Source organism: Sus scrofa, chromosome 5, assembly GCF_054392235.1.
Source record: "Sus scrofa isolate SSC_HxYL_T2T_F1_AM1 chromosome 5, Sscrofa_HxYL_maternal_Yorkshire_Landrace_v2.0, whole genome shotgun sequence".
Lineage (NCBI taxonomy): Eukaryota > Metazoa > Chordata > Mammalia > Artiodactyla > Suidae > Sus > Sus scrofa.
The window spans coordinates 61,353,177-61,377,885 of NC_139387.1; the positions used below are offsets into that span (position 1 = coordinate 61,353,177).

General features: G+C 35.2%; 1 protein-coding gene across 14 annotated transcripts in view; it reads right to left on the reverse strand.

The window, feature by feature from the left end:
• PIK3C2G (phosphatidylinositol-4-phosphate 3-kinase catalytic subunit type 2 gamma) overlaps window positions 1–24,709 on the reverse strand; it is a 518,046-nt gene that overhangs the window by 71,198 nt on the left and 422,139 nt on the right. For all 14 annotated transcript variants that reach the window (XR_014803777.1, XR_014803780.1, XR_014803778.1 and 11 more), the window contains 4 exons: window positions 22,099–22,208; window positions 8,620–8,809; window positions 7,998–8,119; window positions 3,276–3,384 (listed from right to left, as the gene is read on the reverse strand). Coding sequence is in view for 9 of the 14 variants with exons in the window: in XM_084956629.1 (XP_084812755.1) it covers window positions 3,276–3,384; window positions 7,998–8,119; window positions 8,620–8,809; window positions 22,099–22,208 (531 nt within the window). In the remaining 5 variants the exon portion in view is untranslated. The remainder of the gene's footprint in view (window positions 1–3,275; window positions 3,385–7,997; window positions 8,120–8,619; window positions 8,810–22,098; window positions 22,209–24,709) is intronic.

Genomic DNA, 24,709 nt, shown 5'->3' on the forward strand with positions numbered 1-24,709 from the left:
TGGCAGATATCTCTGAAAGCTGAGGGGTAACATGGGTGCTGACTACAGCTCTAACCTCTTATATTTAGTGATAGTAGATTTGATCATTTAGTCCAAACCCTCTGCTGAGAATAATTGGAATAATTAAATAATTTATTCTTAAACTTTACTTGAAAGTATTAGAGAGATAATAAGATAGTGAAGAATTACCAGCCTAGGCTCTGAGGCAAGACAGTACTGGGTTTGTGACCTTGGGTTTTGGCAATGCTTTTCTTTTGTGGGTGTTCACTGATAATAAACTGGAGCTGTGGCTCAGCCTGGAAGTAGAAGAGCACTTTTGACCATCTTGCAAAGTTAAGAGAAAAGGGAATGAATGGAATCCAGAGCTGTCAGGTAAGTTCTTGGTGAATCTGCCTCACTTTGGGGTTAGATCCAAAATGGCCATATTTAAGAAATAAGAATTAACCAGAAATAGTCCCTCACAAGAGATACAGTTCAACTTCAAATAATCTGAATCCCTGCAACTGAACTTCATAACCTTAGATTCTTAATATACTCAGATATTATAATTCTCTAGGCTAGAATAACAGTAGCATAGGCCTCCAATTACTTCTACAAAACACTGGAGTATAATATCTGGCCATAATAAAGAGGAAAATAACCAGGTTCACAACAGAACAAGACTACATGATTGAAAAGCAGTCGAAACGTTAGGCAATAGAAATATACATGCAGTGGGTCCCATTATTGGAATTTTTAGGAAGATTTAAAAATAACTATGCTTACCATTTTCAAATAAGAAAAAAAGGGCAAATTTTCAGTAAAGACCTCAGAACTAAAAAAAAGAAAATTCTGAAACTGAAAAATATGATAGAAATTAAGAATTCAAAGCATGGATATTAAACACAGAGAAGTAGAGAATAAATAACCCAAAAGATAAGTCAGAAGAAATTATTCAGAAACTAAGCCATGGCGAATAAAAACTACAGGAGTAAAGGTATGAGATATAGAGAGTACAGTGAAGTGGATTAACATATATGTGATTACAGTCCCGGAAAAAGAGGAGAGAGGGAATGGTATGAATGATAACTGAAGTGACAGTGACTGAGAACTGTCCAGAAGTGATGAAAGACCTCATGGCACCAATTTAAGAAGTGCTAAAGCTCAAGCATGATCAGTAGAAATAAAGTTATATATGATCAAATTAAAGTAACACTGGAAAAACAACAGCAAAAAGAACACTATTATAAAGAATAAAAATATATGTATTTTCAAAGAAGCAACAATTATAACATGAATTCTAAATAGCATCAATGGAAGCTAAAAGACAATGAAGTAACTTTAAAGTTTTTAGAATAAAATAATTGCTATCCAAATACTATATATAGTCAGCAAAAATATCCTCCAGGAATGCAGATAAAATAAAAGCTTTTCAGACAAATACAAATTTAGGGTTTTTTTTTAGTAGCAAATTCATATTAAAGGAAATAGTAGGTGGTATTCTTCAGATATGGGGAAAACAATCTCAGATGGAAAGTCAGAGTTACAGGAAGCAATGAAAATGAGATATATTAAACAAATACTGATTGCATAAAACAAGAATGAAAAGTACTTATTAAGTTTATGGATGCAGATATAGATATATACTATTAGTAGCATATAAAGCTCAAGTGGGTCAAATACATTTAAATCCATGGTCCAGGAAAATTCACAGTGAAATTTTTATAAATATTTTTAAAGAATGATAAAGAAAACAATAATATTGTACATAAGAACTTGTGATGTGTTATCAAATCTTGATTAGAAGAGGGAATTTAAAATTTTAAATGGTTAATTGAGGATAGGCTGAAAATAAGTTAAATACCTAAGGATGTTATAAATAGAAAAGCAGAAGGAAGGAAATAATAAAGATAAGAAATAAATTAAATAGAGAAATAATACAATAGAGAGGGTCAATAAAGCTCACATTTCATTCTGTGCAAAGATTGGTAAAATTCCTAATCCTTTGGAGGTACTGATCAGGAAATATTTGTGAGGAATGGAAGAGTGAACATTTCCTCAGATCCTATAAATGTTAAAAAGATTATGAAAAGATACTATGAATAACTTTATGCCAATAAATCTGCATAAATTCCTAGAGAAATGGAACTTAACAGATAGACTCAAGAAGAAACAGAAAATGTGAAATATAACTCAAATAAATTGAATCTCCAGAACTACATGATACAAATTAAAGAAATAAATAAAACCAATTTTATACAAACTCTTCCAGAGAGCAGGGAAAAAGAAAGAATTCTTTGCAATTAATATTAAGAGGTTAGCATATTCTTGATTCTGAAACCTGGTAATGACTTAGGCCAGTCTCTATCATAAACAAAGATCAAAACAAATGTTAAAGAAAAGATTAGTTCAAATCCAATAATACATAAAAAGGATAATGCAATAACCACTGGAGTTTATCCTAGTAATGCAAATTTGTTTAAAATCGGAAAGTTCATCAATGTAATTCACCACATTAACAAAAGAGAAAACCAGGATTACTGGATTTGGATGATCACTGATTGGCCCAATAGATTCAGGATAAAAATTGATAAATCAACTTTCATTGTAAAAGCTATTGACACTCTAGGAATAGAAGGAAACACAATAATAAAGGATATCTACAAAACCTACATACTTAATGAGGAAATATTATACATTTCTTTCCTGGATTCAGGAATAACATATCTACCATTACCACTTCAATTCAATACATAATAGAAGCCCTAGAGAGCATAATTTAGCAAAAACAAGAAATACCATGTATTAATACTAGAAAGAAAAAATAAAACCCCTGTTATTTGCAGACAGTATGATGGTAAGTGGAAAATTAAAAGCAATATAGATAATTATTAGAATTAAAAGTGAAGTTATAAGATAATAGGGTGAAATGTCAATATACAAAATCAGTCCTAGCCATATACTGATAAAAAGCCAGAAAAAGGATTTTTAAGATGTACCATAAGATATCTAGCATAACAAAATATTTTAAAGAAACCTCTATACATAGAACAACAAGCTATTATTGAGAAAAAATTTAAAAATATTTAAATAGGTATATGATAATGGATTGAAAGATATCAAGATGCAATTTCAACTAATCCCAGTTGATTTGTGCATGGAATTGACAAGATGATTTTAATTTGAACATTTATTAAATGAATGTAGGACCAAAAATATTATCATAAAGTATTTTAAAATATACTTTAAAATAGTTCATATTTTATGTAAAAATTAAAAAGTAAACTGTAACATACGTTTGCGACTTCATACGATCCATTTAATATCTGTTCCATGTAATGATTTAGATCTCTGAATCTTTTGTGATCTGAATTTGTAAAAGGTAAGTGCCACCAATGAGGAAACCTGTTTTAAAAGAAAAAAGTGAATCTTCATTAGTTTGCGAACAGGCCTCTGTTATCTTAGAATTGTTCATGAAGTGACAGATGAACCAGATGGAAGAGCCAATGAAAACATTTTTTAAAAACCACAGAATGCATGATTAGTTCTGAGAGTTTTATTAACATGGCTGTCTGTGGTCACTTGTGCTATTTTAACTGTCATTAATATTAATACTAATTTAATTTACTTTAACATACTAAATTAATATATATATATATTTTCCTTCTTACTGTATTTATGGCAGACCACACATTTTGTCCTTTAAATACATATGGGGGTTTAATAAATACTTTCTGAAGTTTAATGATTCATAATTTTCCTCCAAAAAGGTCAGATGGTATTGTTTCTTCTGGGTTCATTGTAGACAGTGCTTCACAAACTAAATTAAACATTTTACCAAGTGACATATGCTTCCTTCTGGTCTCAGTCTTTTGGAGCAAAGTATCACTTTCTCCAGGAGTCTAACTAGCAGAATTTCCTCTGCATTACCTGATGATTCATCTTGATGGGTTAGACATTAAGATGAATTACTGGGTGGGTGGCCTGTTAATGGGTAGCATTCGGTAACACATTTTGCAGGTTAAATATATCTTTTTAGGAGCTATCTAGCAGCTTCCTCTGACTGCAGTCTTGCTGTTGCCTCCTTCCTCTTATGCTTCTTTGGTACAGACCTCCCTTGGGCAAAGGAGCATGGAGGATAGTGAGGTGTTATCTGCAAACATACAGAAGTATGTGACAACTGCAGGACATCCCATTCACTGCTTCCCATTGAAAATGTGAGGGAAGTCCAAAATCATGTCTGTGCATTTAAATAATTGACATTTTACTTTTTTAAAAGTCTCTTGCAATTCGAAGGCTTAAAAAGTGTGAAAATTTTTCATCCAGATTAAGTTATTAAAATTAGTATCATATATAATTAATAAAACATAGAAATACAGTTGATAAGTAGATGGATTTTGCTGGTTTCAAATATTTTTTTTTGGACGTGCCTGCAACATATGGAAGTTCCCAGGCCAGGGATCAAACCAGCATCACAGCAGTGACCTGAGACTGGGCAGTGACAACACCAGATCCTTAACCTGCTAAGCCATCAGGGAGCTCTGGTTTTAACTACTAACTTACATATCTGTGGGTGAATTTTATTTATTGCTAGAATAAAATGGAGCTCAACATCAATTCTGTTCCTTTGTTGATGTTTTATAGATGTATATATTAAAAAAATCTGTGTGTATGTAAGTACATGAGCATTGAGGAACTCAGCTCTAGGAATGTCACTCAATTGTTTGAAATGTTTTTGAGTTACAGGTCAAATATGACATAGCAACCAGTTCTTAAAAATGACTTTTTAGATCTTTTATCTGATGGTGCCATCATGTCCTCCCTCAATTTTCTTCACACCAAAGACTAAGAAACACCTGACCTGCAAACATTTGATACCTGGTTATTAGAGTAATTCATTTTCTCAATACCAACACCAGTATTTTGATTTGCTCTTTATTTAATCCTCAGAGATTTTTTACTCTCTGGAACAGTGTACCAAAATAAAATTCTGAATGGCTAGGACAAGACCAATGGTGAAAGTAGGAGAGGAAAAGGAAATCAACCTTTCTCAAGCAGATTACTTTTAAAGAAGACCATTAATTTCAAGATACTTATGCCTGTGTATACTCAGAAGATATCGAGAGGTACAAACAGCTTGATTTAAAGACCACTGTTATACAATGTGATTAATTTGAATTTTATTTTTTTATGACTCTAACTAGTTGATTGTACTTTTCAGATTGGGTTTATATAATTCTCACAGAGCTTTGCTTAGTAAATTTAGGAGTCAGAGGAAATCTTGCTCTCATCCTTCATCTATATGCATTGCTGTAAGTCTGAGCTTCTTTGGGATTGTAGCATAAAAATATTGTTTAGGGCACAAAGGACTAAACATTCCTCCCCTCCATACATTGCTTGAATTGTTTTAAAATCAATTTATGTCCCATTGCCAGGTTGGAATTGTTGAGCAAAGCAGAATCCTAGCTAAAGCTGAAAATGGAGAAGAGGCATATGGAGAGACATTAATGGCACTTTAAAGTTTTACAAGTTATACTAATAAGTGTAGAACGGGGAGTTCCTGCTGTGACTCAGCAGGTTAAGGACCTGACATAGTGTCCATGAGGCTGAGGGTTTCATCCCTGGCCATCCTCAGTGGGTTAAGGATCCAGCATTGCCATAAGCTGCAATGTAGGTCGCAGATGTGGCTTGGATCTGGCTTTGCTGTGGCTGTGGAGTAGGCTGGCGGCTGCAGGTCCAATTAGACCCCAGCCCAGGAATTTCCATATGCTGCAGGTGCAGCTGTAAAAAGACAGAAAAAGGTGTAGAGAGATATTTTTAAAACCTAAAAGGATAGTCATTTAACAAGAATGAGTGTATTTCTAAATCATTAATTAGTAGGGTACAACAGAAACCACTAATGTTGAAATCAATATTGTCAAAGTAAGAGCTTTTTTTTTTTTTTTGTGCCAGCATATGCCTTTCCTCAGTTATATTAGATGTTTTCTAATAACTCTTAGAGCTGATGTTGTCTTTAGGTTTCCACAAAAACATTCCTTCCTTCTTAATCTCTTGAATGTGCTCTTACTCTAATTTGTTGACTGCATGATGTTTAAAGCATTTGTATTTCAAAATCTCTGTGACATTTGCAAGTATAGCTTTTCATGAATGTGAACTACTCAGTCTTCAATAATACACACTAATTCTCCATCCATTGGGGATGGTGCTTAGATTTGTATTTTGGAAAGTTGACTAAATCCTAAAAGTCTAGTAAAAATCCACATGTACAATGTATGTTAGGTCAGGTATGAACATTCATATATATATATATATATATATATATTTTGTCTTTTTGCTTTTTCTAGGGCAGCTCCCCCTGCATATGGAGGTTCCCAGGCTAGGGGTCGAATTGGAGCTGTAGCCGCCCACCTATACCACAGCCACAGCAACGCAGGATCTGAGCCGTGTCTGCGACCTACACCACAGCTCACAGCAATGCCAAATCCTTAACCCACTGAGCAAGGCCAGGGATCGAACCTGCAACCTCATGGTTCCCAGTCAGATTCGTTAACCACTGCGCCACAACGGGAACTCCTGAACATTCATATTGTTAAAGGAATGTTTACTCAACAAATATCCTGGTACATTCGGCTCTCCCTGTCTGCAGGTTCCACATCTGTGGATTCAACCAAATGTGGATTGAAATATTAAAAAAAAAAAAAAAATATAGAACGTTCCAAAAATCAAAATTTGAATTTGCTGCATGCCAGCGACTATTTACATAGCATTTACATTGTATTTACAACTATTTACATAGCATTTATATTTTATTATATATTATAAGTAATCCAGTGGTGATTTAAGGTATGCAGAAGAATGTGGATAGGTTATATGTAAATACTGCACCATTTTACGTATAGGACTTAGGCATGCAAGGATTTTGGTATCTGTGGGAGGGGTCCTGGAACCAGTCCCCTGTGGATACCAGCAAACTACTCTACAGATTAGATAACATTTGATTTGTCTAAGTGCAGATATCATAATTTCTAAGAAGTTCACCATTTTAAAGTCAAGATACACTTCTGGTGTATGCACACTCAGGTCTATAACTTAAATTTGGCTAGTTCTAAATGATGGATTTTAGAAGGTTTATTTGAACACATGTTATTTTCCATTACACTCAATTTGTTTATACTTTTTTTCATTATAATATGAATACAGCAATGATTTTCAAGACTGCAAAATGAAGATAACAATAAATTAAATTTAGATAATCCAAGTTAATAGTTAATGATGACAAAAGTAAATTTTACTTGCCTACTAAGCAATATTAATAAATTTTTCTGGTACAGCAAATAAATACATCAGAGCTTTTTACTGTAGTTATTTGTTGAAAGAGAAGGTATATTGAATTTAGTTCTTCATTTTTAATTTCAATTTTATTTTTATAGAAAAACTAAAAAGATTAAATTTAAAAGCAGACAAAATAATTTTTGTGGTAACTGATGAAAAATAAAATTGGTTCTGAAATTTTTTGTCTACTAAGTCAATGGCTAAAAGCAAACAAAATTTAAAACCGTGTACTGTTTTATAAGACAGAAGTGTCATTGGAGTTCCTGTCATGGTGCAGAGGAAACGAATCTGACTAGGAACCATGAGGTTGCAGGTTCAATCCCTGGCCTCACTCAGTGGGTTAAGGATCCAGCATTGGTGTAGGTCTCAGATGCGGCTCAGATCTGGCGTTGCTGTGGCTGTGGCATAGGGCAGTGGCTACAGCTCCAATTAGACCCCTAGTCTGGGAACCTCCATAAACTGCAGGTGAGGCCCTAAAAAGACAAAAAGACAAAAAAAAAAAAAAAAAAGAAAAAAGTGTCATTACTCTGAGAGCAACACACTCTGCTGGGATAGGCTCAATGGCACTAGAATAAGAATGCTGTGTTGCTCACTAACACAAAATCTCATAACCATAAAATTTTTCCTCGTGTTCAAGGACAAGTACTGAAGGCAAAACACTGTGGAGAATAGTCCTCCTTACTTACTCTGGGAGGGTCCATGATACAAACTGCTTTTGAAGTTGGCTGTGAAGTTTTGAAAACTGGTCGAATGATTTTTCTGTGAGGATTGTTTCGTTCTTACTGTGAGTCACCTGGATTAGATACAGCTTCAGAAAAGAAATAGACAAAATAAAAAAGACATGTCAGTATCAACCTCTAATACATTCTAAAATCTGGTTTCATGTATAGAAAGCAAGAAACTTTCTGCAGAAAAAAATAAAAATCATAAAAGATAAGAGATGCAATTTGTAAAGGCAAAGTGATCTATAAATGCAATATATAAAGATAACATAATCTTAGGTGCTGGGAACAGACTGCCTAATTTCTGCTCTTCTTTTCTTGTGGACATTTTAATTAGCTTTTGATTGATAGTCTACCACAGGGCAGGAACTATTCTCTTTGATAGTTCTCCACTAATAGCTCTCGTTGTTATGATTTCTCCTTGGAACATTCTCCTTAATGGCACTTCTGTTCAAACTGTAACTGCTTTTTCATTTGCATAGTAAAAAAAAAATCACCAAATGAGGAAGATTGTGTAGCATAGTGAAGGGAAGACTGAGATCAAGTCAAATGATATTTAAGTCAAGATAACAGTCTTGAGACTTACATGATTAGTTTTCTTGCTGAACCCTAAAATGGTCGCTTTTTGGATTGACCTAGTTGCACTCAGCATACAGGATTCCTGAGAAAAAGTCTGTGAAGTGGATTTAGCAGGGCTTATGGCAGTCATTTGTGCAAGCGTGTGGATCAAGTTATTCAATTTAACAGGGAAACACTCCAGACTTTCCTTTATTTTCCTAGAGAAATGAAAAAGAAAAGATAGTGAGTAATATTCCCCTGAGTTGACTCATTTCATTTAAGATTTGTTTCCTTGTGTTAGGATGGAGGAAAAAGTTAAGGACCATGCCTATTTATTTGGAGCCCAACTATTAAACATTAATGTTTATAAACTTTGAAATCACATCTTGAGTTGTTAGTAAATATAAGAGAAACTTTGGAGTGAAAAATAAAACCGTAATTGCAACAGTTGTACTTTGACTTCTTTTAAGAGATTTAAAAGAAAACTCTTCCTGTTTTCTATTTTTAGAGATGATTTAAAACATTCATTTGTTTATAATTATTTAAAATATTTACATAATACTGGAAGTTAAATCTACAAAACAATGTGTATTCCAAGAAGCCCAACATCTATCACTTCAGTGAACACTCTACACCATTCTCTTTCCCCCCCATAAACTTTTTAAATTATGATTTAACTTTTATTTAAATTTTGTATATATTTGTATTCCTTTATCAATTATCTTACCAACAAGGTTGTATATTATAATACTATATTTAATATACACATATTTTATATGAAATAGTATTCACTCTAGTTTTGTTTTTTTGTTTTCTTGTTTTTTTGGTAGGTCTCTGCTTTTTTACTTTCTTTTTGTATTTAAGAAGGTTTGCAATTGTGTCCTGTGTACAATAAATATCTTTAGATAATGTCCTTTATCCCCTCTGCCCTTTTCTCCAGTATCCGATTTGGAGTGTTATCCTTTTCATCCCAGTTAATATAATAAAGCAAACAGTATGCTTATTCTACTTTTCATATGTGTTTCCTATTCCACTTCTATTTTTTATAGAGATATTCTATCTACATCATATAGACATACCATACATATTATACTATACTATACATATTATATCTCTCTTCTTACATTGTATCTTCTATTCCATACCAGGTCCTTATGTCACATCTCTCCAGTCATTTTGACTATCTGATGCTCATTTTCTGGTAAATTTCCCACAAAGTACTCAGGAAATAAAATTCTGAGTTCTGGGTGTTGATAACAGTTTTTCTGTGGCCTTTATAATTGAAAGTCAGTTTTGCTGGGTACAGCATCCTTTGCTCCCATTTTCTTTTTTTTTGAGGGTCATGAAAATATTAATCTCATCTTCTTCTGGAATAAAGGATTATTGTCCAAAATTCTGATGACCTACTGAAGTTCTTCCCTTACAAATTTGTGACTAGGCTTTTTGCCTAGCTGTTTACAGGAAGTTTTTTTTTTTCCCTCAAATTCTAATAGCTTTTCCAAAAATATGTTTTAGGTTGGTTATTATGGGTAACTTTTCTCAATATGCAAAGTATTTTTTCAAGATGTAGTTTTAAGTCTTTTCATGTTTCAGAAAACATCTTAAATTATGACAGTATTTATTAAAATAACAAATATACAATTAGTTTTGATACTGTTGTAATATATTTTGGTTTTCTTTTTGAGGGACTTCCTTATATGTAAACTGGATCTTTATTGCCTTCTTCACTTTTTTGCTTTGAAGGTCCTCTTTTTTTTTTTATCTTCTTTTTTCTAGAGGGATTATCTGTTGTATCATTTTTATTTTCTTCTGTGTTCTTTCTAGTTTATTATTTTAAAAATATGTTTTATTTTCTAATTCTTTCTCAGGTTTAATCACCTCATTTCTGAGTTTGTTCTAATTGCAATCTATACTGTTCATCATTTTCTTAATTTCTTTTAGCTCAATGTAAAATATACAGATAGACTTTATTGCTTTGTTAGGAATGTCTTTTATAGTAACTGGTGCCTAGTAAGTGGCCCCAAAATATTTGTTGAATGAACAATGTCTTTAATTCAGAAAACGGAGTTAATCTTTTTTTTTTTTAAATGACCACATGGTATCTGGAAGTATAATGTACAATGATCAATTAATTTATTTTTTCCTGTTGCAAAGACCATTCTTTCCTTACCACTACCAAAAGTTTATATAGGCATGGGCTTTTTTCTGGCTTCTTTGTTCTGTTGCACTTGTCAATTTATCTATCTTGGTATTAGTACTGTGCTTTTTCAAATAGCTAGAACTTTTAAGTTTTGAAAATTATTTTGTCTTGTTCTTCAGGGGTTTTTTTCATGATTTTGACTTCCTAAATATATATATATATTGCCACACCCATGTCATGTGGAAATTCCCAGGCCAGGAATCAAACCTATGTCATAGCAGTGACAATACTAGATCCTTAACCCTCTGAGCCACCATGGAACCTCCTCCCCGAATATATTTTAGAATAAGCTTATCAAACTCACTCATACACAGAATAAATGTATAAGGATCTGAGTGGCATTTCATTGACACTATAAATTAATTTGTGGAGAATTAACATCCTAGAGTATTGAGACATGTAGTCACTAAACATGGCATATATCTCCATTGAGTTAGTTATCATTTTACATCTTTCTGTATAATTTTGGAATCTTTTTCTCTGGATGTCTTGCATCTCTTTTGTTGGATTTATTCCTTACTTGAGCATATTTTTGCATGGCAAATTGTAAATTCTAGCTTTTCCTGAATTTTATTTTAATTAATATTTGGTAATATATGAATGGATTTTTACCTAGTTCTAAAAATATACTGTAAATTCTTTTGAAATTTGCCTAGACACTGTCACGTTATCTGCAAAAAAATGGCAGAGATTTTTGTCACCCTTTTCATTGCTAAGAACTCCAGTTCAATTTTAAATGGATGTGGTAATACTAAGGCATTTTTGGTTTGTTCCTAATTACAAAAGAAAACCATTGGATGTTTTCTGTAGGTTTTTAGCTACAGGTTAGGGACATTCCTTTCTATTTCTAGAGAGTTTTTTTTTTAATGAGTGATCTTAATTAATTACTGCATTTTCTTTATCTATTGAGGTAACCGTATAATGTCCCTTTATTTTTTTCACTACTGAGTCTTGAATGTTTATCTCGTAACCACTTATTTTACTATATTCTTGTTACTTCAAAATTTTTCAAAAAATGATCTGGAATGTTTTATTTGTTGTCCTATTCAAAAGGGAAATAACAATATAACAAAGCTTAAATACAGAGCTTTACTATTAAGACAGACTCATTCTTATATTTTTCCTGACATTAATGGGAATGCTTATAATTTTTCACTTTAAAAAATATATTTATCTAAATTTCCTTCTATTCTGTTTTTGTACTGTTTTGCTTGTTTGTTTTGGCTATGCCTGTGGCATGTGGAGGTTCCAGGGCCAGAGATAATACCTGTATTACAGCAGTGATCCAAGCTACAACAATGACAAAGCTGGATCCTTAACCCACGATCCACCAGGGAACTCCCCATCTACTCTGAGCTTACTAAAAATTTCCAAGAGGAATAAATATTTAAAGGCAAACACTGCTTTTCTGGGTTGGCATCTCTCAAAGTTATCATGCAATGCCTTCTAAGCAATAACTTGCCATGTATGCAACGTTAACAATGTAGTCCAATATAATTTCCCCCTCATTTGTATGAAACTTCAAGCCCATTTATCTTGTCATGGGTATGTGACTTGTAAAACTTCCAAACTTTTCCATTAGTATACATCAATCTTGGCCAAAATTTGCTAAGGAAAGTTAAATATGACCCTGATCATTATTCATTTCTACTGTGTTCATTATTTCTAAAGATGTTCTTTGACTTTATGAATTTATGGGTACATACGGCAATATAAAACATTTATTTCTTTCCTCATGAGTAGTCTAAAGACATGAATATAATAATAGTAAGATTATAATACTGATCATAATATATGAAGACCCTGCCATTCTTTCACTCATTCAACAAATATTTACTAAGCATATTTTATGTGTTGGGATGGAAAGCTCTAGGATGACAGCATGTACTCACTTCTCATGAAGGTGGGCTTAGGAACCATAAATCTTAAGTTCTGATGTACTCACCATCACAAAATTTCAGCTATGTCCATGCTCTATTCTTACATTGCCTAACAGTTAAGATGCAAGAAGACTGGTGATGAAGGATGAACTTTTATGATAAACTTAGCATGTTAAGGAAGACTTTCGCCTAATTTCTCAAGTGGCAGATTTAACAGGTTAGATAAAACAGTGTTATTAAATATGACCCAACTTGGGACCGAAGACCTGACAGCAGTAAGTTTCAAGCCCCTACAAAGATCTGATTTACCCAAGCGGCAGCTCTATGATTTATTTATCTTATTTAATGGCAGCTTCATCTGGATTATGTTTGGAGTATCCTTATTAGTCCAAAGCAACATCTAGAAGGATTCAGTTCTTAAATTTCCTAAGGAAATTCTCCAGGCAGTCTTGATAAACACTTCTAACTTCTTGCTAGACACTGTTGTATGTACTGGGACACAGAAATGAAGGAGAGAAATCAAACTTCTGCCCTCAGGGAGTATATATCCTTTGGTAGGCACTGCACTAAAGGCCTCATGTTAATCTTTTCATCTTCAGAGGTAAGCAGTAAAGTTATTTTGGCAACAGATAAGAAAAAGACCAAGAGAGGTTAAATGCATACCAAGATGGCCTCATTTAGAAAGTAGCAATGAAAAACTCCAACTCATGTTTACCAAATCTTTGCTGTCATTGTGGATTATTTATAAAGAACAGCTTTTCAATTTTGTCTTTAAGAGAAATAAACCAATAGATTAGTGTGGAATTCCAAGTGTAACAATGATCCTTTAGTTTTTACTTAGAAATAACCCCTAGACAGAAAAAAACCAACCCAAACCAACCAAAACAACAACAAAACTATTTCTTGCATCCAGGGAACACAGTCCAAAGGGGCATACAAAATATAAAATTTCTTAAAGTCCCATCTTAAAAAAATGTGTACAAATTCTATTCTACTTCTTAACAGATGCACCTTTTTATATGATATAAATATTTTAAATTGCTTATCATCAGAAACTATTGCTACTAACAGGTTTCCTAGCTATGTGTGTGTGAATAGGCAATTGAGTTTATCAGTCTCAGAAAACTGGGTTAAACCCAGGTCTGATCTTCCATGTCAGTTTTAGCCAATAGGCAGATTTTCCCTCAGGTTAAATATTATATTTTTTGAACTCGCATTTATATTAATATGTGACTACAAATGGCAAAAGTTTCTACCTGCCTCATAAGCCACATCAACGAAACCACTGAAGAGAGATCCTAAATGCTGTGGAATGGCAAATGAGAGAAGGTTCTCAGGCAACACTTGATGGAAATTTCAACAACAGGACATTTCTATTGTGGAAGCTGCTTTATATAATTCTGTGGTTTGATAGAATACCTACCTATTTGACTACTCAGTCTACTTAATAATATCAGGGAAATATTTCTCATGAGATTTTTTTTTTTTTTTTTTTTGCTTTTTAGGGCCGCTCCTGCAGCATATGGAAGTTCCCAGGCTAGGGGTCGAATCGAATCGGAGCTGCAGCTGATGGCCCATGCCACAGCCACAGGAATGCAGGATCCAATCTGCATCTTCAACATACACTGCAGCTGGTAATGCCAGATCCTTAACCCGCTGAGAGAAGCCAGGGATTGAAACTGCATCCTCATGGATATTACTTGGATTCATTTCTGCTGAACCAGAAAGGGAATTCCCTCAAGAGATTTTTTTCTGTGAAGGAATTTGCATGAGAAAGCTCTTATTTTACCATCAATACTGTAATTTTATCATAGGTAAAAGCTAGCTTATATTGATGTATTATAAAAACTGTTATGCTTGCAGTTTAAAAAAGTAGTTTAAAAGTTAATTTAGACTAATTCTTATAATTAAAAGTTTTAAATGGGAGGTTTTCACAATGAAAGGGGAAATGCCATTTAATTTGCATTTCCCTTTGAATATGCTTTCCTAATTTAAGGAAAGTTGAACATCATGACTCTTTGTTCTCCTAAGTTCTGTTTATTTATTTATTTTTTCCTTGGATCATTTATTTCTGTAGGTGTTAACTGTTAAGGCAAAGGAAAACTCTGACTTAAATTCGTGGAATTAGGAGTTCCTATCGTGGCGCAGTGGTTAACGAATCCGACTAGGAACCATGAGGTTGCAGGTTCGGTCCCTGCCCTTGCTTAGTGGGTAAACGATCCGGCGTTGCCGTGAGCTGTGGTGTAGGTTGCAGATGCGGCTTGGATCCTGCATTGCTGTGGCTCTGGCGTAGGCTGGCAGCTGCAGCTCCAGTTAGACCCCTAGCCTGGGAACCTCCATATGCCACAGGAGCGGCCCAAGAAATGGCAAAAAGACAAAAAAAAAAAAAAAAAAAAAAAAAAATTCGTGGAATTAAAACAACCCACGAGATGACGATTTGCAAAGTACCAAAAAAGCATCAAGAAACTTTACGGATAAAAGAACCCAGAGATCTGCATTCCTGTCCTATACTCTGTTTCTCAGTTTTGAAAAAAACAAGATAGAAAGCCACTGAACTATGTTTTGAGATGTGAGCATAAAGAGTCTTGTCTCATCCTATCGCCATGAGAAATAAACAGGGAGGAATGAAGGGAACACTGAGAATTTCTGGTATTGTGTCTGTGCACTCTAGGTGGCTCAGGCACTCTGACTCCTGTGTTTGTCATGTGAGGTCCAGGAGCGATGTCTCTGGATGTTGTCAACATTTTCAGCAGCTTCACAGTTGTACTTGTTGGAACAATCATGGTGCCTGTTTGCCCAATGACCCCTTATAATTACAACTCTTCTTTCTAAACCTCAAAGTTCAGAAAAGAAGCTCTAGGCTGTTCTTTGTGAAGGGTTGGCCCATGGTTAAGATAAGGATGGTCAACAGAAATCCATGATGGCTTTTGCATGAAAGACCCTGTCCAGCATGGAAAAAGGCAACTAGTTAAATCAATTAGACTGTCTCTCTCTGAAATTTATGTTAGAGAACACTGGCCAATAGGCAAAGAGAAGTGGATATGACTGACAGAGATAAGCAGAGCAGAAGGTCTTCATTTCTGTTAGAAATTAGCCAGGCCATTTTGGTTTCTGGAATTTGTTAGGTTACAGTTTGAGGTCATGTATATTCTTTTCCCCAAAGAATCCCAGATAGAATTTCTAGGTTTAGCTATGAAAATAATTCACTAATGCAAATAATTTATTTTGAATTTTGGAGTTTTACTTCAAAATGCCTTCAGTTTTTGCTGAAAAGTGGGGGAATCTTACACTTATTAAACCAAAGGGTCTGTATGGCAGGCCAAATGGAGTATCTGGGAACACATGAAAAATTTCCTCTCATGTTTCTAGGGGAGGAAATGGGTAAAGTGAAAAGAATGATCTGCATGTGGGAGGGGAGGTAGGCAGGGAAGTTTATGCTTAATGATCCCAGTGTGGTCTGCGAAATAGGTTATCTGTTTCTAAGGACAGCTAACCCGAGGCTTGAGAGTAGTTGAAAATTCTGAAATAATCCATTTGGACGGCATTTTAATGGATGGTTGCCTTTGTTGCCTAGCAGTGGGCTCAGCAGAGATATTACATGAGAGTATCAATTTGCAGTGACTGAGTCATGATACTTTCTTGATTCTATTCAACAGCACTCAGCTGTAAGGGGAATAAAAAAAGTAAGGGAAGCAGAGAGAGGATGAAGTGAAAAATCTTTGTGGCCAGTAAATCAATTTTATTTTCATTTTTCTCTGAATGCCATTCATCATAATACAATTTTTTAATGCCATGCAGGGTACAGTATCCTCCGAAACTCTTATGATCCACTCTTAAGCCAGAATGTGAATACCCAAGAGTGAAGTAGGATCCTGTATTGTCCATAAATAGAGTACTCCCTCAGAGAGGAAGGAAAAGCCATTTCTTTCTTTCAAGCCTCAAACAGGGTCAAGAGGGCAGCCTCTTAATGCTAATACTCTAGTCAGGACCAGGGCACATAAGGTGGATACACCACCCAGGCTGTGTCTCAGATGGCTTAATCCTCATTTATGACCCAGATCTGTGAGCTACTTAGTGAGGGGAGACGGTGAATTTTCATCTTACTTTTGTGTGTATGTTATAGTGACATCAGAATAAACAGTGGCCTAAAACACTTTTAGCTTGCCGGAAGAAAGAGAACAATGAGTTTAAATACACAGGGCTTTCACAGGTATATTAGAGTTAATGGTACTTATTGAAGCGCCAAGACCAACAATGGATTCATTACTGAACTTGACTTTTCTTTTTGTTTTTTTTTGGGGGGGGGTAAATTATGTGTGCTAACATATACACTTCAAGTTTTTCCTTTAGTTTTGAAATCCATATGTCAGAGAACATAGCTTAAGATAATAGTATTATTTACACAGAAAAGTAAACAAGTGCACATACTTTTTAACATTTACTTGAATCATGTACATCATGTCATTTTAGTCTCCCTTCTTGTTTTTAATTCATCAGCCTACTGTTATAAATTTACTCTATACATTAAGTATTAACAAAAGAAATATTATATGATTTGCTTTAAATATTTAAATAATAGAGTTTGAGTAAATTTTTAGATGGTAAAGAAACACAGTCATATTCAATTGAGGTTTTTTTGAAACTCAATAACAGGTTCTTCATTTTAAGTACATTTTTAAATGGTAAAGAAACACAGTCATATTCAATTGAGGTTTTTTTGAACCTTGATAACAGGTTCTTCAAAGTTCTGGACAGACTATGTGATAGAATAGATCCTCAACATTTGATCTACATATGCTGACCAAGGAACTTAGGGGAGAGTTGAAAAGACAATCTCAAAACACATTAAACCATATCTAAAAATAAAGGTATATAACTGAGATTTACTACTAGGACAAGCTCTTGGATATTAATGGGAGGGTGATCTTATGGGAGATTTCTCTGAGGAGAAAAATGGAAAAAAAAAAACATAGAGAGGTTCCAGGCATCTGGTAATAGACCAGAACAGAAAAAAAGGAGGAAAGTGCCTGCCTTGACATCATTCGTCCAATGACCCCATGGGGGTCTCTGAGGACAGTCATTACAGCATATCCTGAACCAAGGCCCAGAGGACACCTGATGGTCACACAGAGATAACAGTAATTCTGGGAAGAGACTCTGTCCTCCACCAAGGCTTCGGACATTCAGGAATGAGGATTAGTGTTTAAGAAAGCATATAGGCTCTACTTTGGTCGAACTGCAGCCAATGTAGTTTCTGGGAGACCGTGAGTAAACTGTGGCCTGAATTACGAAGCAGCACATCCCTGAGAGCCTGCATATGGAAGGGGTGGATCTGAGCACACAGGGTAGAAATTAAGACCCCACAAATTGAAGCATGACCTCCTGGATTTGAACAGTGGTTTCATCTCCTGCTGGCTGTATTTTTGGCAAATCATTTTACTTCTCTGGAGTCCTAATCTAAAAATGTAGATAAAAGTGATATTACCTCATAGACTTGTTATGATGATTAAATAAGTTACTATATGAAAAGCACTCAGAACACTCAGAACAGAAGGAGCACTGTATTAAATGTTAGCCATTGTTATATGACTTTTATACATATAATGGTTGGTGTTTAAATTGCATTTTCTGTTACATTAAACTTTTTCCTTTTTAATATATTTTAATGGAATAGAACTTGTTCCATATTCAGATACTTTTGGAAGTACGGAAGTGGGACTATATCCCCTGCTTTCCTTGTTAAAACTTGATAAAACCGACCAGTATATTAACTTATGTACGAGACAGTATGCAGTTCAGTAATAAATTAAGCATAGCATGAAATAATACATGCTCTGTAGAGTTACAGAAGAAAAGACTAGTTGGTACTAGAATAATCTGATGGAATAATCTGATAAAGTTTCTGAAGTCCAGAGTCTCAAGGGATGAGTAGGACTGAAAGTTAGATCAGATTCCCCTCTTCTAGTAATATTTTTTTTTGCTTTTTGGGTCACACCCATGGCATATGGAGGTTCCCAGGCTAGGGGTCAAACTACAGCTGCCAGCCTACACCACAGCTACAGCAACTTGGGATCTGAGCCTTGTCTGCGATCTACACCTCAGCTCACAACAATGGCGGATCCCCGACCCACTGAGCGAGGCCAGGGATTGAACCTGCGTCCTCATGGATTCCCTTCTGCTGCGCCACAATGGGAACGCCCTATTCTAGTAATTTTATAATTCTTTGGGAGCATTTTTGATGAGGCTATGCATGCAAGTTAAATAGACAAAGCAGGGATGAATGTGTATTGACATCTATTCCAACAAGAGTTCACTTGGGAAGAATGGAGGTGGTGTGGCTAAACCTTGATAAAGGCAATCAGATTTATAAGGTCTTCAAAAATAAGAGACAGGAAATGGCGACTCAAAGACAAATTTTTTTTTTTGGTCCTTTTATGGCCACACCCGTGGCATATGGAGGTTCCCAAGCTAGGGGTCCAAATGGAGCCACAGTCAGAGCAACACCAGATCTGAGTTGTGTCTATGACCTACACCACAGCTCACAGCAACGCCAGATCCTTAATCCGCTGGGCGAGGCCAGGGATCGAACCCACAACCTCCTGGTTCCTAGTTGGATTCGTTTCTGCTTCACCACAACGGGAACTCCTCAAAGACAATTACTGAACAGAGAAATGATATGCCCTCATTTAGAGGACTAGCTGCCTTTTCAGTCTGCAATGGAGAAGCAGTTCTTTACCATAAAATTGTAGAAAAAAATTTAACTAACAGAACATACTATACGGCACCTGAAAGTGAAGAAATTTGCCTGGGAAAGGTATGCAGGCAGGATAATGAGGTCTAGCTCACTGCCAGGAAGCTACTGGCTTCGGATCTACATCCTGTGTTAGTTCACAACCTCTTAAATGGCAAGGGGAGATGAGTGGCCAAGATTCTGCCCCTTGCAGAACCGAGTGTGTCAAGATGAAGTTGGAGGATGTGGAGGGATGGGGCTCTGGCAGAAAAATAAAGCCTATTTACCTCTTTCCTGTGGCCTCAGCCTGAAAGAGCTTTTTTCATATAATACATAGTTTTTTTCATTTGCTTTAAATGATAGGAGGGGGTATCTGTGAACTGCAGCACTATAATTGCTTCATTCAAGCAATGACATACCAAACACAGGCTGCAGCCCAGTCATTTTTCATCCTCCGTCTTTCCTGGCCCTCTCTATGCTCCTTCCCTAGTGCCCCACCCTTTTTCACTAAAGGCTGATTCCTGCTGATGAGATCCCCAGAGCTGTCTTGAGCCCCAAAGGACCTTCCAGGTTCTGTGACAGATGTCCCTCTGCTCTTCCTGAGGCAGTCTGTCTGCCCTTCCTCTGGATTTCTCATACAAGTTCCCTGTTCCCATTAGTTGAGGCAACTTGAGAGTCCATCACCCTTGCAACCAAGGATCTGAAACACTTCTGCCAGTCTTCAAGATGGTGTTTTGGCCACAGGTAGATGTCAACTAACACTTGCAGTTTTCTAAATGGATACAAACAAATGCTTCTTTCAAAGTTACCATTATTAAAAGGCATTTTCAAGACTCAAAAAACCCAGCAGATTCACCTAAAGAATCTCTAATGGTGAAATCTCTAATGGTAGAATTTCAGAAACAAACCAGATAGTAGGAAGGTATTTTTGGCAGGGGCTCTGCCTGGAATTCCTTGATATCATATGGTTTCCAATGTTGACAAAACCCAAGAACAAGGGATCAAAATCTTAGCTTTGGGCCCTAGTCCTGGCTCTGTTTCTTACTACTTCTTTTAATCATGGGCAAACCTCTTAATTCTTTAGATTTCAGTTTTCTCATTTGCGTTTTTATTGTCAGAATAAATAAACTATAAGGGCTCTTCTGTCTCTAATATTCTGTGATTATGTCTGAACCACAAAAGCAGTTTATCCATTAAAGTTCATGAAACAGAGTCTTTGCAAAAGTGAAATTCTCCAAGTGCTTACAACAGCCCCATGAACTCTCCCTGTTCCCTCGGAACGGAACGAGATTCTGCAGCACACATTCTGGGACAAAGGAGTGAAAAGTAATACCAATCTGGGAAAGATTTTATTGTTTTCTTCAAAAGGACAAAGCATACACCCATTAAAAAACTAAAATTTGTGTTCAGAAATTTCCAGTTGAAAATCTTATAAAATTAAAAATTAGACTCAAGTAAGATTCAATATTAAGAAATTATAGGAAAGGGCACTGTATTTCTCTACTTAAAATATTTAATAAGATAATAATTATGGCTAACATTTATTGAGCATCTAAAATTTATTACCAATTATGCTATCCATTCAAAAATTAAAGTCTAACATGCACCCGCATGTTCATTGCAGCACTATTCACAATAGCCAGGACATGGAAACAACCCAAATGTCCATCGACAGATGATTGGATTCGGAAGAGGTGGTATATATACACAATGGAATACTACTCAGCCATAAAAAAGAATGACATAATGCCATTTGCAGCAACATGGATGGAACTAGAGAATCTCATTCTGAGTGAAATGAGCCAGAAAGACAAAGACAAGTACCATATGATATCACTTATAACTGGAATCTAATATGCAGCACAAACGAACATCTCCTCAGAAAAGAAAATCATGGACTTGGAGAAGAGACTTGTGGCTGCCTGATGGGAGGGGGAGGGAGTGGGAGGGATCGGGAGCTTGGGCTTATCAGACACAACTTAGAATAGATTTACAAGGAGATCCTGCTGAATAGCATTGAGAACTATGTCTAGATACTCATGTTGCAACATAAGAAAGGGTGGGGGAAAAACTGTAATTGTAATGTATACATGTAAGGATAACCTGACCCCCTTGCTGTACAGTGGGAAAATTAAAAAAAAAAAAAATTAAAGTCTAAGAGAGTCTTATATTATAAAATACACCACCCTTTTAAGAATGAATTGGAGTCTAAAATTTATATTCACTGTATTGTGCTCAGACTCTTACCTTGATGTATACTAGTGTTTTCTCAGACTTGCTTAAAAAAAAAAAAGATTAAAACTAGAAGATAGTCACCAAATATTCCAATATTTATACTGCCTTAGAGATGAAAATAGTAAGTCCATATTCATCATAAATCTCTTTTTCCAAATTGTTTTTCTGGACATAGTTCAAGTAGCACAACCAATTTATTTATGTCAACTCTTGCTCTTTTCAATGACCTCTTATTGAGCAATGTATTAGATGAAGAAGCTGGTTAGCAAACAATAGCTCACTACAGAAACCCTGACTAAGGCCCTCACTTAGACATTCACATTGCTCCTTTTCTATCCCTTGGGAAAAAGACACAAGCTTGTATAAATGACAGCTTTGTACCAATGACTGTTTATCCTAAAATCATCTCATATATGAAACACGTGTCTGTATACACGCATACATAAATACAGCTAATCTTACTTGGTAAAATGACTTGTCGCTTCCAGATCTGAATCTTGTGGACGAAGGTTATCATACACATATTTCAGGTCTTGGATTCCACTTAGCTCAGGCAATCCTGCATGTAGCATCTTAGCAAAACAAACAAGAACACAGACAAAACAGAAGCAAACAAAGGAAGAAAAACCTTTGAATGAATATAAATAAAATATCCATTTTGTCTTCTTGTGGAAGGGTTATATTCATCATAGGACAGTAGAAATAAGAAGAGCTCTAGTGTCAGAATTTCTGAAACCATTTAAAATCTAAATGATCTTGAAAAAGGCTCTTTAACCTCTTTGAACTTCCACTTTCTCATTTTTAAACTGGGCATAAAAATATTCAACATATTCTAAGAGCATCAAATGCTAATGATTAAGAAAGAGGTCTCTATATAAATTATAACACAAAAAATAAATCACAATATATATTTTCAAGAAAAATAACTTAATCTTCCAAAACTTAAGTGTCCAGGTTGAATGGCGTGTAAGAACAGATCATAAAATTCATTCTTCTGGTTCTTAATCTTATGCTGCAGTTCTTGTTTTTTAATCTTATCTGCTTTCATGACTCTATGACTTATACTATAAGAACACAATTTTCCCTAGTTAAGTGGTAATTATATTTATTAAATATTAAAGCAATTAAATAAAGATTAAATTGTACAAAGGTTCAGATATTTTTCTGCCAACCTTTGGAAATGTACCTCATTTATATTCTGGTGTAGATTGAAGGGATAATATTTTAGTTATAGTGATAGGTGAACATCTTAGAAAAAAATAGATCTTTCTGAGATAAATTTGAGAAAGAAGATCATCATCAACTCATGACTAAGGTGATAAATCATTTCCTGCTCTGAAATAGAGGTACTTTTACAATAGTGGGAAGTTGAGAACAATGCTGTTGATCCTAAAAATAAAGGATAAACTGGGAATATGGCTATGGAGGATAGTAATGTTTTCATCAGCTTGATGAAGTTCAAGTGAGAAAAAGAAATGGATTTGAAACTATTTTCCTTTCCTACTGTTCCCATCCAGGCTGAGGGAACAGCATATATAGATGGAGAGAGGAGAGCAAGATATCTTCCCTTTGTTTGCATACAGAGATTTAATATAGCTTTCTGGAACACTGGGTAATCTGTGGGTGAGCAATACGAGATGTGGCTGAAAAGGCAAGTAGGGTAGGATGCTTTATCAACATGAAAGATTCTGTACTCTATCTTATAGGCAAGAGAAAGTTTTTTTTTTTTTAGTGTCTTTAAATGAGTGTTAAAAGAATGAATTGTGTTTTAGAAGATCATTGTAGTTATGTGAGAAAAACAGATTAAAATGGAGCCAAATAAGAGGATGGACTAGGAGACTGTTTATGAGTGACGGTTATTAATTTAAAAAAAAGTGGGAAGTAGAATTGAGAAACTGGGTGATCGATGGATACATTCAGAGGGCTGGGTGAGGCCTAATGCATTAAAATTTGGGCATCACTAGCATACAGATAGTAACTGAAACCATGGGAAGTTGTCAGCTATCTTTCCTTATCCATGATCCAGCATCTTAAACTCATGATATCTAAATTTGAGCAACTTTTTTTCTCATTAACTTTTTAATCCTGTTTCATATTTTACCACCATTGTCCAGCTGACAAGAAATTCATATCTTCTTTTATTCCTTCTTCTTCCTGATTCCCAATGTCAGTCACCTAATTTTATAGAAACCACCTCAATAGTCCCTTGTATTCATTTCCTTTTCCACTGGAATTATTATCCTAGTTCAGCTCCTCCTCTACATTTGCTTACATAACTAGAATAGCCTTTTCCTAGTTCTTGAATCCCTATCTCTCTCAGTATACAATTTGAGTTATCTGTCTAAAATCCAAGGTAGGAGTTCCCGTCGTGGCTCAGTGGTTAACGAATCTGACTAGGAACCATGAGGTTGCAGGTTCGATCCCTGCCCTTGCTCAGTGGGTTAAGGATCCGACGTTGCCATGAGCTGTGGTGTAGGTCACAGACGCGGCTCAGATCCTGCATTGCTGTGGCTCTGGGGTAGGCCAGCAGCTACAGCTCCAATTAGACCCCTAGCCTGGGAACCTCCATACGCCATCCATGGGTATGGCCCTAGAAAAGACAAAAAAAAAAAATAATAATAATAATAAAATAAAATCCAAGCTAGATGATGGTGCTCCCTTCATCAAAACAATGAAACTTTTAGGTTCTCAGGTGGCTATACATGAAAGTCTAAAAGCTTTATTCTAGTCATAAATGCCTTTCATAATGTAACTTTGATCTGTCATTTCAATCTTATCATCTGCATAGGTCTCCATCTGTACCACAGATGGGGTGCACTTGATTACCTCCACTTCCAACACATGTCATGCCCAAACTCCTTAAGCCCCCACACATACTTGTATTTTTCTATCAGTCAGGATTGCTTTCCTTTCCTTGTTTACTGAATATTTTTTTTCTTTTGCATTTTAGGGCCACCCATTTATCACACTATGATTATCCATTTGCTAAGAACAAGGTTCTTCTTCCGTGGATTTGAACTGCTTTCTAGTTTCACTGGATACTCTGAATTCACATCTGCTCCCTTAGGACTCT